The sequence below is a fragment of the Callospermophilus lateralis genome, chromosome 5 (assembly GCF_048772815.1).
Source record: "Callospermophilus lateralis isolate mCalLat2 chromosome 5, mCalLat2.hap1, whole genome shotgun sequence".
NCBI classification, from domain to species: Eukaryota; Metazoa; Chordata; class Mammalia; order Rodentia; family Sciuridae; genus Callospermophilus; species Callospermophilus lateralis.
The window spans coordinates 106,511,298-106,524,926 of record NC_135309.1 but is presented as its reverse complement, the minus strand read 5'-3'; the positions used below and the strand labels follow the sequence as shown (position 1 = coordinate 106,524,926).

The 13,629-nt window shown below is 41.1% G+C and overlaps 1 protein-coding gene and 1 pseudogene across 1 annotated transcript; one reads left to right on the top strand and one right to left on the bottom strand.

The window, feature by feature from the left end:
* Positions 1-2,803: 2,803 nt before the first annotated feature.
* Cartpt (CART prepropeptide) lies at positions 2,804-4,432 on the bottom strand. Its single transcript, XM_077109392.1, has 3 exons — positions 4,274-4,432; positions 3,765-3,848; positions 2,804-2,911 (listed from the first exon to the last, which is right to left on the bottom strand). The coding sequence occupies exons 1-3, from the start codon at positions 4,430-4,432 to the stop codon at positions 2,804-2,806; spliced, it is 351 nt and encodes a 116-aa protein (XP_076965507.1).
* An 8,120-nt stretch (positions 4,433-12,552) lies between these two features.
* LOC143641677 (large ribosomal subunit protein eL19 pseudogene) lies at positions 12,553-13,129 on the top strand (annotated as a pseudogene).
* The last annotated feature ends 500 nt before the right edge of the window (positions 13,130-13,629 follow it).

The window sequence follows — 13,629 nt, the reverse complement described above, 5'->3', positions numbered from 1 at the left end:
AGCAATCTGTACACGTGGAAAAATAAGATTACGCACCCCATTTGAATCAAATGTATGATATGTCAAGATCATTGTAATGTTTTAAGCAACTAATAAAAAATTTTAAAAAATTAAAAAAATAAAATCTAAGCCCCCAGATAAAATTTTTGGGAAAAGCCTTTTTATACCCATTCCACAGATTCCCCATCATAAATCTCCCATAACTAGTTTTCCACACTCTTCAGTGTTATTAAACAAGAAAGGAAGGATGATATAGTACAGGTAGAGGTGAGGGGGACAAGTCCAGAGGGGTTAAAGCAGGGTTTGTATTATTTTCTTTGAATTATAAATTTTTCCAATAGCTTAATTTGGGGGAAACATTCCAGGTCGAGATAGGGAACAGTTATCCCCGAGGGTCCTGCCTGTGCACTAATGGATGACTAAAGCAATTTCCTGGTCTTGTCTATTTAGGACCAACACAGATAGGAAAAAAATAAGAGGTTCAATACGTTTATGATTTTTAACTGAAATGATTTCTGGAAAAGTAGCACACAGTTAAAATATTAAATAATTCTGTACAGTTTTTCAAAACTGAAACAACATTTTAATCACAAATAAATCTATCATGATCCCCTCCCTCTGTCCCAGAAAAAAAAAAAATGCATATTAGTCTCCACTGAGCTAATTTTTTATTAAAGAAAGAAGTTCTTTCCTGGGAATCAACAGCCTGTTGACATGGAGAGTAAAGACAAAGAGAGTAAAGGATTAACACTGAAACCATGATTAGGACTGGGTGATTTAAGCAAATTGCATAATCTCCCCTGGCTTCTGTTTCCTATTTAGAAAAATGGAAATAATATCTATCTTGCAAGATCAGAAAGAGTAAGTGTGCTAATAGTAATAATAAGAATACTGCAACTGGTTCTGGTGTGTGAAGTGTTTTCGATCAGCACGCTCCCTCTCCCCATGAATCAGTGAGGGGCTTTATTTTTGAATCTACTGTTATTCAGGTGCCTCTTGTGTTTGGATTAGGAAGCCATCAGCATCTGTTCCTCTCATGATGCTGCTTCTTAAATGTTACTTAATCTGGTTTAAGCCTTTGGAAATGTGACCTCAGGTGAGCATCCAGAAACACTTAAAAGTATAACTAAACATTGAATGTATTTTTATTTCTTGGATTGAATTCACCCCCACCAATTTTTGTTTGTTCCTTTCAAAATTATTATTTTGAGAAAGTTACATGACTGTTTTTCCTGGGATAGAGAAATTCTTCAAGATTGTGTATTTGCTAGTGGAAACAAACAGGTCTCATACTCTTAAAGCACCTGATAAAACAATTTTCCTTTCTTTGTACAGACAACCCCCAAAGAGTCTATCTTTAAAATCAATGTATATCTTCTTACTAAGGGCTTGACTTGAGTACTGATTCTTCAAATTGCTCTTAATGTGGCTAAAATATGAAACAATTGACCTTTTATTGGCCTGATCTGCTAAAGTTCTCCAGAGAAGCCACATCTATTTTAAAGCTCCTGCAGTTTTTTGACTTCAGTTGTATAGAATCATGTGATTGTGGAGAAACGAAATGTTCCATTTTCAAAGTCAAAATTATCTTGGACTATCTTAAGCCCTTTAGAAAAATGCCTTTTACTGTTAACCTTTGTGCCTGACCTAATATTATCATGATTATTAGGTAACCTCCCAGAATGCATTGTTAGGCTTAGAAGACCTCTAACCTCCACGAACCTTAAGGCTAAGAAGGCTGTAAGATAAAATCTAAAACTTCTAGAAAATATTTCACCATTTTATTGTAGCCAAGCTACCTGATGCCCCCACTGATTTATTTGTTTGTTGAATGTATTGATTTATGTCTTTCTTTGTTTTATGGCTAAAAAAGTTCAAATAACCTCTTCCACTTCAGAGCATCTCATTCAAGGCAACTTGAATCGATTTTCCCAGGACATGGACACTCATGTTTGGTGTAGAATAAACCATTTTTTGTTTCCTTTAAAGCAGAGTTGTTATTTTATATTGGCAGACCTTAAGGCTAAAATTAAGGAATCTAGCTAAAGATTTCAGTAAACAAAATAATATCACCTCAAGTTCAGCCATCTCCATCTTATAGTCTCTCCTTTCACACACACGTCTCTCTCTCTCTCTCTCTCTCTCTCACACACACACACGCACACACACACACAGCTCAAACCACAGCAATCAAAGAACACTGGAGTACACTAAAGCTGGTGTGGCAAACTCCTAATTAATGATCAAAACTCCTTGGAGCTAAGGTGCCTTTCTCCCAATAGACTGCTATTTTTAAAATATTTCTCTTTGAAAACAACAGCATGATTGATCTCATCATTCCTACTTAAATTACTAACATAGAAGAAACAAAAATGCACTGTGCACAATTATTAAAAACACTTTATTATGTATAATTTGTACATGCTTAAATTCATGTTGCTTAGAGTGATTTATTTTCCAGGTTTTGAGGTTCTCTACCAAGATTAACTAGATCTAATTTTCATTCTGCCATGCCACTTACAAAAATACAATTTTCAAAGCAAAGTTCCTCTTCTTTACACAAAGGTACACAAGAGTTTGTCAGACAAAAAAAAAAAATGAGAGAAGAATACTTTGCACACATGTCAACACCATACAAGGCATTATCCTTCACACAGTAACATCAAATGTGTTCTTTTATTTTGGAATAGCAGGAAAAGAGCCCCTTCACCCTCAGAGGGGAATGCAAACTTTATGGATGAAGGCATGATCCTCTTGGGGACAGTAGGGGAAAGGAGACATATGGTGAAGGATGGACACTCCTTCATAAGCACTTCAAGAGGAAGGAATTGCAGGAGGTTCCTCGGGGGCAGTCACACAGCTTCCCGATCCTGGCTCCTTTTCGAACTGCACACTGCTCTCCAGCGTCACACTGCAAACAACACAAATGTGGTCATTGGGGTCCCAACAGGCAAGTGCATGTGGGACCCAACCAGCAAGTCTCCCAGTCAACGCAATTTCTGCCTCTAGAGAGGACTGACTGAACCCCCATCTCCATCACCAGAGGTTTAAGTATAGTCAGGCCTGAAACACAGGGAAACTTGTTCTTAGAATTTCAATGAGAGGAAGGAAATTTCTTTTAAAGAAGTTTAAATGATTGGTCCCCTCCTACTTTCTTCCACCTTTTAAAGGGATCCCATTTCCTGGCCCTTTTTCTTGTTTATTCAGAGGAAGAAACAATCAGACCATTTTCTTTTCTGAGAAATAAACAATAAACCTGTAATTTCTCACAACCTTTATTCCTTCCCCCCCCCATTTCCTTATCCCAAAAAGGAAGACAGTAGGAGGGTGGGGTTACCCTGAGCTATCCATGGGAGATGACCAGCTTGAGTGTTTGACCCCAGAACTTAAATTTTAAAAGAAAAACTGCTTGTGCTCTGGAAGACAAGAAGAAATTAGGGTAGCAGGAACTGGGTAGATTCAAGGGCTCTTCCAACTCAGGGAATTCTTCTCTAGGTGAAGAGTTCATCTTCAGTTAATACTCCTTCCCACACAGATTATTGGACTGTTCCTGCCAACACTGTTCCCTTTCTGTAATAGCCTACCTTTGCCCTTAAAGACCAAGGGACAAGGGCTGGTGGGGAAACCAAAGGGGACCTCACAGAATAATGCACACCCATTACCTGTGTTATTCGGCCACATCCTCCTGTGAGGTTGTGATTAAGATTCAAGGCGCTGTGTTTTCTCTTGGAAAAACATGGGGAGGGGTGACCCCAGAGCCTTACCATAGGGACTTGCCCGTACTTCTTCTCATAGATGGGAATACGTTTACTCTTCAGCTTCTTCAAGACTTCCTGCAGCGCTTCAATCTGCAACACACCGCCCCAGAGCCCAAAGTTGTCGCCTTGGCTGTGAGCCCAGCCCAGGTGCTCACTTTCAGCCCCGGTTACAAGGAGCCCGGGACCCACGAATACTCTGTGGGTTGGGACTCTGGGGACAAAAGGATCTTCTGGGGCGGGAGCTGAGTGGGCGCTGTCTTAGGTACTGACCTCAGGTCCCGGAGCCGCCGGGGCTCGCGTTGCTCTAAGAGACAACGAGGGGTTCGCTCGACAGATTGCCTACAGCCTGTGAGCTCGAGACGATGTTCGGATGGCAGAGGGCGCCCGGGCTTTGCGCCCAGATCTCGGTGCTCTGACTCTGGGAATGGGACTGAGAGGTCCGAAGAGGAGGGATGCGTGCAAAAGAAGGGACCTCGCGGCAGCCCAAGGGGGTCCGGGGCGAGGGGAATACTGACCAGCTCCTTCTCGTGGGAGGCATCCTCCACGGCGGAGTAGATGTCCAGGGCTCGGGGCTGGAGCTCAGCGTCCTCCTGGGCACGGGCGCCCAGCAGAGGTAGCATCAGTAGCAGGGCGGCGCCCAGGAGGGACAGCAGCCGCAGGCGGGGGCTCTCCATGGTGCTGAAACTCTCCGCTGCTGGGGCACCCCGCGCTCCCGCCTTTTATAGCGAGCCAGAGCCCGGGTGCAGGGGAAAGGGAGGGGGCGAGGAAGGAAGGGGGTGTGGAGGAGGACCCGGGTCAACCGTCTGTCGGCAGCGCTCCGCCACCGCTTGACGTCAATGCCCGCCGGGCTCCAGGCTCCCGGGAACGAGGCTCTGCGCTCAGATGGGCTAGAGCAGAGAACAAGACCCCGTGCCCTCAAACGCTGTCTGCTCAGTGGCAAGGAACGCTCCCCAAGGGGACTGAGCTGCCGCTAAGGGGAAAGGGGTAAAAGATGGAGAGCGGGAGGGACCTGGGTAATAGAAAAAGCCTTCGGGGCAATGCACAGGAAGAAGAGTCCCTTCTGGTCACCTGGTCACCTAGCACTGGTGGAAGCTGAACAATCCACCTTGTCAGCCCTGCCTTGCCTCTCACCTGACCCTTAGTGTGGCAGCAAGAAGCAGGTGTTGCTCCACACAGGCATGTTGGCTGGGCAACTGACTGGGCACTCTGTGTGGCAGAAGAGGCAAACCGTGCATAAAAGAAAGAGAAATGGTGCCCTCCCCCACGATGTGTTCTTTGATGGAATCTGTGCAGTAATAATGAAAACAAGAGAGAGAAACAGACTAACTCCAATTCACCAACAGTGTGAGTAGTTCAGACAATAAGGCTCTGGTTCCAGTCCCCTCCTCTACGACTTATAAATTCCATGACTTGGAACAGAATAAAGAACCTCTCTGAGATTTTTCTTTTCTTTCATAAAACAGATTTAAAAGATAGACCTCACAAAGTTATCAGGAGGATGAAATGGAAGATAAGTGTGTAAAACTCCTGGCCCTTAAGCACAACTCTAAGCCTCCCTTTGAACTTGAAGACTGCCCATGTATTGTGCAATATCTCAGCTTTTCCCAAGAACAAATTTCTCCATCAGAGAACCTCTCTTACTCTCCACCCCTGGTTCCCATGAAGCCTGTCCAGAAAGAAAGTGAAGGGGTGAAAAAAACACCTTCCTGATTATAGAAATATCTCAAGAGATCAGAAACCAATGGTGAACCAAGTCCTTGGTGACTTATGAAGACAGTGGTTTTTTTTTTTTTTTTTTAAGTTTAGGATCTTTATAGCCAGAATGAAAATGAAACTTCATGTAGGAGAAGTGAGGTTTTCCCTCTTAGACCTAGACACCTATCCCACCTGTTTGCCCACCTGGCTTCTTCTTTTACCACACCCTCTTTCCCTCAAAAACTCCTGAACTCATTCACTCTCTCCAGCCCCGTCACTCCAGCCCTACTCATCTGCCCAGCCCACTTAACATCTACTGTGTAGTCCCCGCTCCATCTTCACTTACCTTGCTCCATCCATATTTCACCATCATCCAGAGTGTTTTCCCCCTTACTATGCACTAATGATTTCTCTTCATACTAAGTGTTGAATCTAAATTCATCTCCCTGTCATATGCAATACCACTCTGCTGCAGCCTTCATTCCAATCTCACTGGCCTTCATTTGGGTTCTCTACTAGGTCAATCTCATTCCTACTGTGATGCCTCTGCACCTTTCTAACCTGGAACTCTCTTCCTGCATCTCTAAATGGCTCACTGCTTATTGTAACTTAAATCTTACTTTAAATGTTCATGAGTATTTATTCTGAAGTATTATCAATTTAATCTTCCACAAATGTATTGTTTAACTGAGTATGTGGGTCATTGACAGAATTAATACATGTGCTTCAATTATCAAGTATTTGTTACCCAAATGAACAGTAGGAAGCAAATCAAGAAATAATCTCTCTTCTGTTAAACAGAACACATATTAACAGCATCAATATATTTTCTTTCAGCTAAATCCATCCTGAAATGTATCTAGCCCCCCCATCACTGCCTTTCACATTTACCTTTTGATTTTACACAATAAAACTTCAGTGGCAGCACATTTTACCATTTAAACCTCACACAGGAAGAAATATTTGCACTCACTGCAAAACTATCTCCAGTGATCTTAAAAGTAATCAATGCTACAGAAAAAAAAATAACTTTAAATAAAATTTTAGCCTATCCTTCCACAAAGGAAGTGGATATCTTCAATACAATACTTCTCTCAAGTTTCTTCCCAGACACACACAAGTAGTGATTTTTCTCTTGTACCACTTTTATTGGAAAAGCAACTCGAAAGTTCAAATCCTTGGGCTAGGGTTGGGGTTCAGTGGTAGAGCACTTGCCTTGCATGGGTGAGGCCCTGGGTTCGATCTTCAGTACCACATAAAAATAAATAAATAAATAATAAAGATATTTTAAAAATAAAGTTCAAATCCTGCTGATATTCTGTTGGTGTAATTATCTTCACGTAAGAAGACTATGTTTAATTGAGGGATTGGGTAAAGGACTCCAGGACAATCCTGTGAAGCAAGGATTGAGCCTTTACATATGACAATTTTTTTCCCTCTTGAACAGAATAAATTTATAAACAGTCTTGAGGAAGCGTGGTACAGTAAAGCTGCTTTGGCCATTTTCTTCCCAAAGACAATTTATGTAAGTTATAACTTTAGTCAAAAGTATGAGATGCATCACAGTCTACATCATGTCCTGTCAGGAGAATTTCTATATTCTTGCTATTTTGTCATGATTCCATTAGAGGGAAAATCGCACTTTTGATGCCCCATGCTAAAATAAGTCAAAATTGAATTTAATCACTTGCTTCTCATCCCAGATATAGGAAAGGAAAGCAGGTCACCTCACAAGAGAAGCAAAAACCAACATATGTCTATAGAGATTTACTGTGGGCAAACCTCTCTTAATCACTCCTCCTAAGATAGAGTAGGCCTCCAGTTCTGCTCTTTGAAATAGCTCAAGTAGAGAAATCTCATCATCTGAGAGCCAAGAAATTGGCGCCAGTAAGATCTACTTATAACATTCTGCTCTCTGAGAAGAAAATTTAAAAGGTTGAGAAAACCTCTTCTTACTCATGTCTATCTCTTGGAACTTTAAAACTTTCACTATAAAAATAACCCATTAATTGATCTGTAACTTGGCAAGAGTGCAGAGACTACCTTGGCTTTGGTCAAAACTCCCTGAAAAGAGGTTAGTCTATATTTCACCAAGAGCATTAGAAGGACATGGCAATAAGACACCAAAATTATGTCTTTCCCAAGCTTCAGTATTTCTCTCTCCCTCTCTTCTTCAATTTTGAATAATTTTTTTCCTAAACAGCCCAAAATAGCACTGACCTTTTAGATTGTCAGAGTGTTCAAATGTTCACTCCCAACCACGTCTTGTCCAACAGTAAAATTCAATTTCATTGAACTCTTAAATATTTGTATTTAAGACTGTCTCTTTACTTGTGTTAGCTGCACTTTCCTCCAAGTTAAACATCACTCTGTTCTCGTTGGTACACATCTGTAAGCTCTTAGGTGGCACTCTTTTCATTTCTACGTGATCTGCTTTCCACCCTCCTTGCTTCTGGAAGAGAGATTAATTCCCTTTGACATTCATCTTCTGTTTACCAACTTTGAATTCATAGTTTCCCAAAGGAACTGCTCTTTGCTGTGTTCTAGCTAAACATCTTCATTATTATCTGGAAAATAGTGATCTGCAAGTAAAGGAGACTTGGAATTGGGGCTAATTGATGGGATGTTAGAGATGTAGTAGTGAAGAACATGTGCTTTGCAGGCAGTCTTTTGAAGAAGCAAAGCAAGGGAAATTAAGTAAACCTTTTCATTAAGTGTTTTAAGCTTTCAGTTAAACGCTTGAATTTTTTTTTAGAGAGAGAGAGAGAGAGAGAATTTTAATATTTATTTATTTTTTTAGTTTTCGGTGGACACAACATCTTTGTTTGTATGTGGTGCTGAGGATCAAACCCGGGCCGCACGCATGCCAGGCGAGCGCGCTACTGCTTGAGCCACATCCCCAGCCCCAAACGCTTGAATTTTTAAAAGTCACTGAAGCTTCAAAATTGTTTTCTGTAAAGCCATATGGCTAATTTCTTGAGGTGTCCTAATTGACTGCTTTCCTGCTAATACTGTTTCAGGAGTGCTCTGGATAGCTAGGTTGTAGGGATGAGGAAGTGTCATGGGAAACAAGATCAGTAAAATATAAAAAGTTGAGAGTGGCAACAGATAGTTTCAAAACTTCAATTCACTGAAAACAGGAGGTAGAAACATAGATGAAGCCAAAGAATTCCATTTTTCAAATACTAACACTGAAAGCAAGCTTTTTTTTTTTTTTACCTACAAAGTCTAGCCTGAGAAAAGTGTCCCCTGTCAGAATAAAGAAGCATCACTAGGCAAGAGAAACTTACCTCAGGGCAAGGAAAACCTTCCCTGGATCCCAGCATAGCATACTTGCTGTAGCAGTGCAGATGGAGGGGCACATTTAACACACCCTTCCTATGCCATGGTTATCCCCAACTTCTCCTCTAACCTACCTTGATCCAGAGGTCCCAAGCTTGTAGAAATAGAGTATTAGCAGTAAAGCAGCCAATGGGATACCCCCAAAATTAACCATACGGCTTAATAGAGAGCAATTTTGAAGCTTCAATGACTATTTATTGCCTGTAGGTTCAAGTCAACTTCTAAGTGTGATGTCAAAGTTTCTTTTTTGTTTGTTTGTTTTGTTTTTTTTTTTGGTTTTTTTTTTGTTTTTGTTTTTTGTTTTGTTTGTTTTTGTTTTGTTTTGTTTTTTCAAAGTTTCTTATAATATGGCCCTGAATATGTTTCCAAGCTCATTCTTCTTCACTCCCAACTCCCAAGTCTCATCACATCTTATATTTTATTTTACAGGTATGCTATAATTATTTCTTGATTTTTTTCATTGAATTGGAGGGATAGACTAGGTTCTGCTGCTGTAACAAACAACTCCCAAATCTCAGGGGCTTGGGAAAAACACAAGTCTATTATCTCACTCATATTACACGTGTATCAAGAGTTGATGGGGTGTTCTGTTCTTCGCAGCCACACAGAGACCCAGACTGACAGAACAGCCACATCTAAAGTAGCTGGCTTTGTTCCCAAAGGAAAAAGGAGCGCTGGACAGTCTTGAATGAGCAAGACTGGACCCAATAGTGATCCTTCCCTTTGCTACCAACTCAGGAGCCTGAACTAGTCATGTGGACCTAACAAAGTCAAAGGACTAAGAAGTGCAATGTTAACATGTGCCTGCTGGAATACAAATATTACAGAATAGCACTGTCAGTCACATAATCTGCCTTGCTCTATGCTTCTTCCCTGTGCCTTAAATGTTCTTGCCATATTTTGAACATCTAAAAATCTTGTTTGTCAAACTCACGAGGAAACCTAAATCTTTCCTCATCCACAGTTCTGTCCTGCCACCAAGTCTGCCTTGCTTTTGTTTCCAAAGGTCTTTATACATATATTTATAAACACACCTCATGTATTATATGATTGCATATCTAACTCACTTGCTGGACAAGGAAATCCTTAAGGCAAAAAATGTATCTAGTCCCTTTTGTACTCCCAGCACTTAGTATAGTGCCTGATACAAGACATATCAAGGAAAGTTTATTGCTGTGAAATCAAAGGTAACCTATAAATGCCACCTAAATGACTATTCAATAAAGTGAACAATTAGCTTAACTGAACAGCTTAGGAGCACTGCCTATTTACTACCTAGAAACACCATTATCATCCTCAAATCAGGAAAAGAAATGTGCCAGAGAGGGGTAAACTTGTTGAACATATAATCAATTTCAGAAGTGGAATTTCTGAAGTACAGATGATGGACTCTCTTAATGGTTCCTTTGATATTTTAATGCATTTCAGTTGCAAGATGAAAAAACATTCCCAATTACAAAACTTGCTGTGTCACTCGGAAGAGGTAATGTCTCTACAGCCTTGTCACAGACTTCTACTGTGCTGCCTTTCCCTCACATTCTTCATGGTACAGTATGGAAAGAAAACCAGAAGAGGATCAGAGCTAAAGAATTCAGAAAGCTTAAAAAATCTCTCTCTGATTACCAAACCCCAGGACATTCTGATGGTAGAGAAGTGATTTCTGAGCTGGGCAGGAGTTCAGCTTGGGTGGCGTCCGAGGTCACTTTAAAACCAGAATTCTGGTCTCTTTCATGCTGCCTTCAGAACTAATCTAGATGAAGTCTATTTCTTTTGACATAAACTATAGCCTCAAGAGAAACAGAATACCATCTGGCATGATCCAAAGATCACGTAGGGCCTGCAGGCAAGAGTATATTTTATAGGAAGAAGGATCATCAACTAGTCTCTCCTTTATCTTTTAGGGAATCTCTAGTCCTGACATTTTTCTGCTGTGTGTCAGCTGAAGTTTCATATGGCTCTCATTTTAACAGTGGATCTATCATGGGGACTTAGTGAGCCAGCTAAGTCAGGTCCCGCCCTCTCCTGCTCTGCCAGTTAGATGTATTGGCTTTCACGTCTCTGAACTTCCCATCTTGCTACCTCTCTAAAGCCTCCTAGTAAGGCCTTTGAGATAGATGGGCTAGTGACCATTCCTTAAGCTCCTCCAACATTTGCAGAAATCCCACAGGAACTGTGTTTATTACTCAGGATTAGAGTGGGATTTTGAGAAGACTAAAGATGAGAATGGCGGGTTTGTCCAAGGTCATTTAACAAAATTTCCTCTTCTGTTAATTGATTGCTGCAAAATAGTTGTTTGAAAATCCAGGTTAGCTTTATGAACAGGATTGTAGAGAAGGGAAGTGCTTAAATTTCTATACAGACAAGCTTCACTAAGCTTAAAGGCCTTAGTGAAGGCAATTCAACCAATCAGAAGAGGGGTTCCAGGGGACATGTCTTGAAGCTGCCCTTGTCATATTGAATGCACTGTTTTGCGGGGAAAGAGATTAGCAAAGTGACAGTGGAGATTATGGGGATGGTATAAAAAAAAAAAAAAAAAACCTTCCATTTCTCTTATTGTATCATTCCCCCTTAATTTTCTACCCATCTCTAGGAAAGATAGCTCTTCGATCATGTTCTGTTCTCTTAGGCTCTGGGGCCGCTACACTCCTATGAGGATGAGAGCTATTTCTTCTCTTTTCTGTATGTCATGGCAGTCAGTGACTACTAGACCCGCTGGCCCAAAATATGGTGCATTGTGTTCCCAAATATTCTGAGACCCTCTCTGGAGGAGTACTATACTTTTGCAAACCCTGTTAAACTTATATGTGACTATATGATTAGCTTTTTTTAGCCCATGAAATATAAGTGGACATTTGAGGTGTCCTTTCCAGCTCCAAAAGCCAAAGCATACTTTGTCCTGCCTTTTTAAAAAATTTCTGCCAGGATGATTAGCAGATAGAAGCAGCTCTGTCAGCCTGGGTTCTAGAGGGAAAACATGGTGGACATTTTCAACCAACTTTTGATAGACAGATGGTTTAAGTAAAGAATAGACTCTTGTGGATGTAAGCCATTGAGATTTTGCAGACATTCATTGCTGGAGACTAATTTCATTGAATCTGACTAATTAAAGACATCTGTGTTTCCATCAACCCATCTCATAGATAGTATTAATTATCTTTGTTGCATAACAAATTACCCCAAAACTTTGTGGTTTGAAATAGCACACATTTAGTATCTCACTATTTCTGTGAGTCACAAATTTAGGCGTGGCTGAGCTGGGTCCTCTGCTTTAGAATCTGTCATGAGGCTACAGTTAAGGTGCCAGCCCAGGGTCTCTCACAAGATTGCAATCACAAGGTGTCAATGACTGGGGCTTCAGGCATCTCAGGAGTCAACTGGGGCAAGATTCACTTTCATGATAACCCAGTTATCACGGGCTGTTAGACTGAGGCCTCAGTTATTTGCTGACTCTTGACCAGGGGTCATCCTTTTCCAAATTGCTTCCTCCATTGAAGTGAGCAGGTAAGAAGAGACTGGAGAAAATAATAGCAAAAGAGAAGTCACAATCTCTTCTAACCTAATCACTGACATTCCATCACTTTTGGCATATTCTGTTCACTAGGTTTAGCCTGCAGTCAAGGGTAGGGGAGACACAAGAGTATGAGTACCAGGGGACAGAGGTCATTGGAAACCATGCTACCAACTGCCTACCACAGTGATTCTATCAACAAATAAAATAGAATTCTTTCCTTTTAATGCCACAGACACAGGCACAAGTATGCTCAGGCTTCAAAAGAGGCTCACCTCCAGTGTCCTGTACTTCAGCAAACTGAAGTTCTGCTGGGACCCCAATAAGCCCAAAGAAATTGCCAATGGCAACTCCCATCAGCAGATCCAGAGGCTGACCAAAGCTAGGCTGATCATTTGCAAGCCTGTGACTGCCCATTCCCAGGCTCCATGCCGGAGAAATACCTTGTTTCTTTGGAAGGACAGGCATATGGGCATAGCTAAGCAAAAGAAAAGCCAATGCTCAAATACCAGAGAAGGTGACCTTGGGGGAGGAGGATGCAGATTCTGCACAGGTTGCTCAGGAGATAGCAGGAATCTAAGATTGATAGCCACATGTATCACAGCCTGTACCTGAAGGCAAAGAGGAATGTGTCCAGAAATAAGAGAATTCTCAGGGAACACCTTCACGAACTGAAGGCAGACAAAGCCCACAGGAAGTTCCCAGCTGATCAAGCCACGATCAGAGGCCCACAGGTGTAAGTCCTGCAAGCATTGTGAGGAGCACCTCCAGGCCAAGACGGAGAAGGTTGTTAAGACTGTCCAAAGAGGAAGAGACCAAGAAATAAAGCTCCCCTCCCATGTCTCTACATAGCAGCCTCAGTGATTACACAGATCAGTCATTGAAATAAAATAAGACTTTATCTGCCCAAAAAAATAAATGAGAATAATATAAAAAACTAAGTTTAAGTGGTAAGGTGAAAAAAAGAATTATGGAATTTTATAACTAGAGTTTTGAAGCTCAGAAAGGTTAAATACTTTGCCTAGCATACACAGTTAGCAATAACTTCAGAACTAAAATTCATATCACTGCTATTTCCACTCGACAGAGATAAGTGAAAAATTAAATAGCAATACAAGACAAATTGCTTTCAACTGAAACAGAAGCTAGGACATCGATCGCTAATTGAATTGTTAAATAAATCATCCAGACAGTGAATGAATTAAAAGTGCAGAGAAGGCAAGCTTTTTGGTCTGGGGCAGTCAAAAAGGTAGGTCATGATATGAACTAGGCTTTGATGGGTAGAATTCTTGGAGCAGAGAAGAGAAAGGTGTTACTGGCAAGGGA

Bases quoted from the DNA above. Each gene is read 5' to 3' on its own strand.
- Cartpt (XM_077109392.1), bottom strand. From the start codon at position 4,432: ATGGAGAGCCCCCGCCTGCGGCTGCTGTCCCTCCTGGGCGCCGCCCTG. The intron at 3,849-4,273 runs GTCAGTATTCCC...GGTGTGTTGCAG, and splicing joins CCTCCCACGAGAAGGAGCTG to ATTGAAGCGCTGCAGGAAGT. The intron at 2,912-3,764 runs GTAAGGCTCTGG...TGTTGTTTGCAG, and splicing joins AGTACGGGCAAGTCCCTATG to TGTGACGCTGGAGAGCAGTG.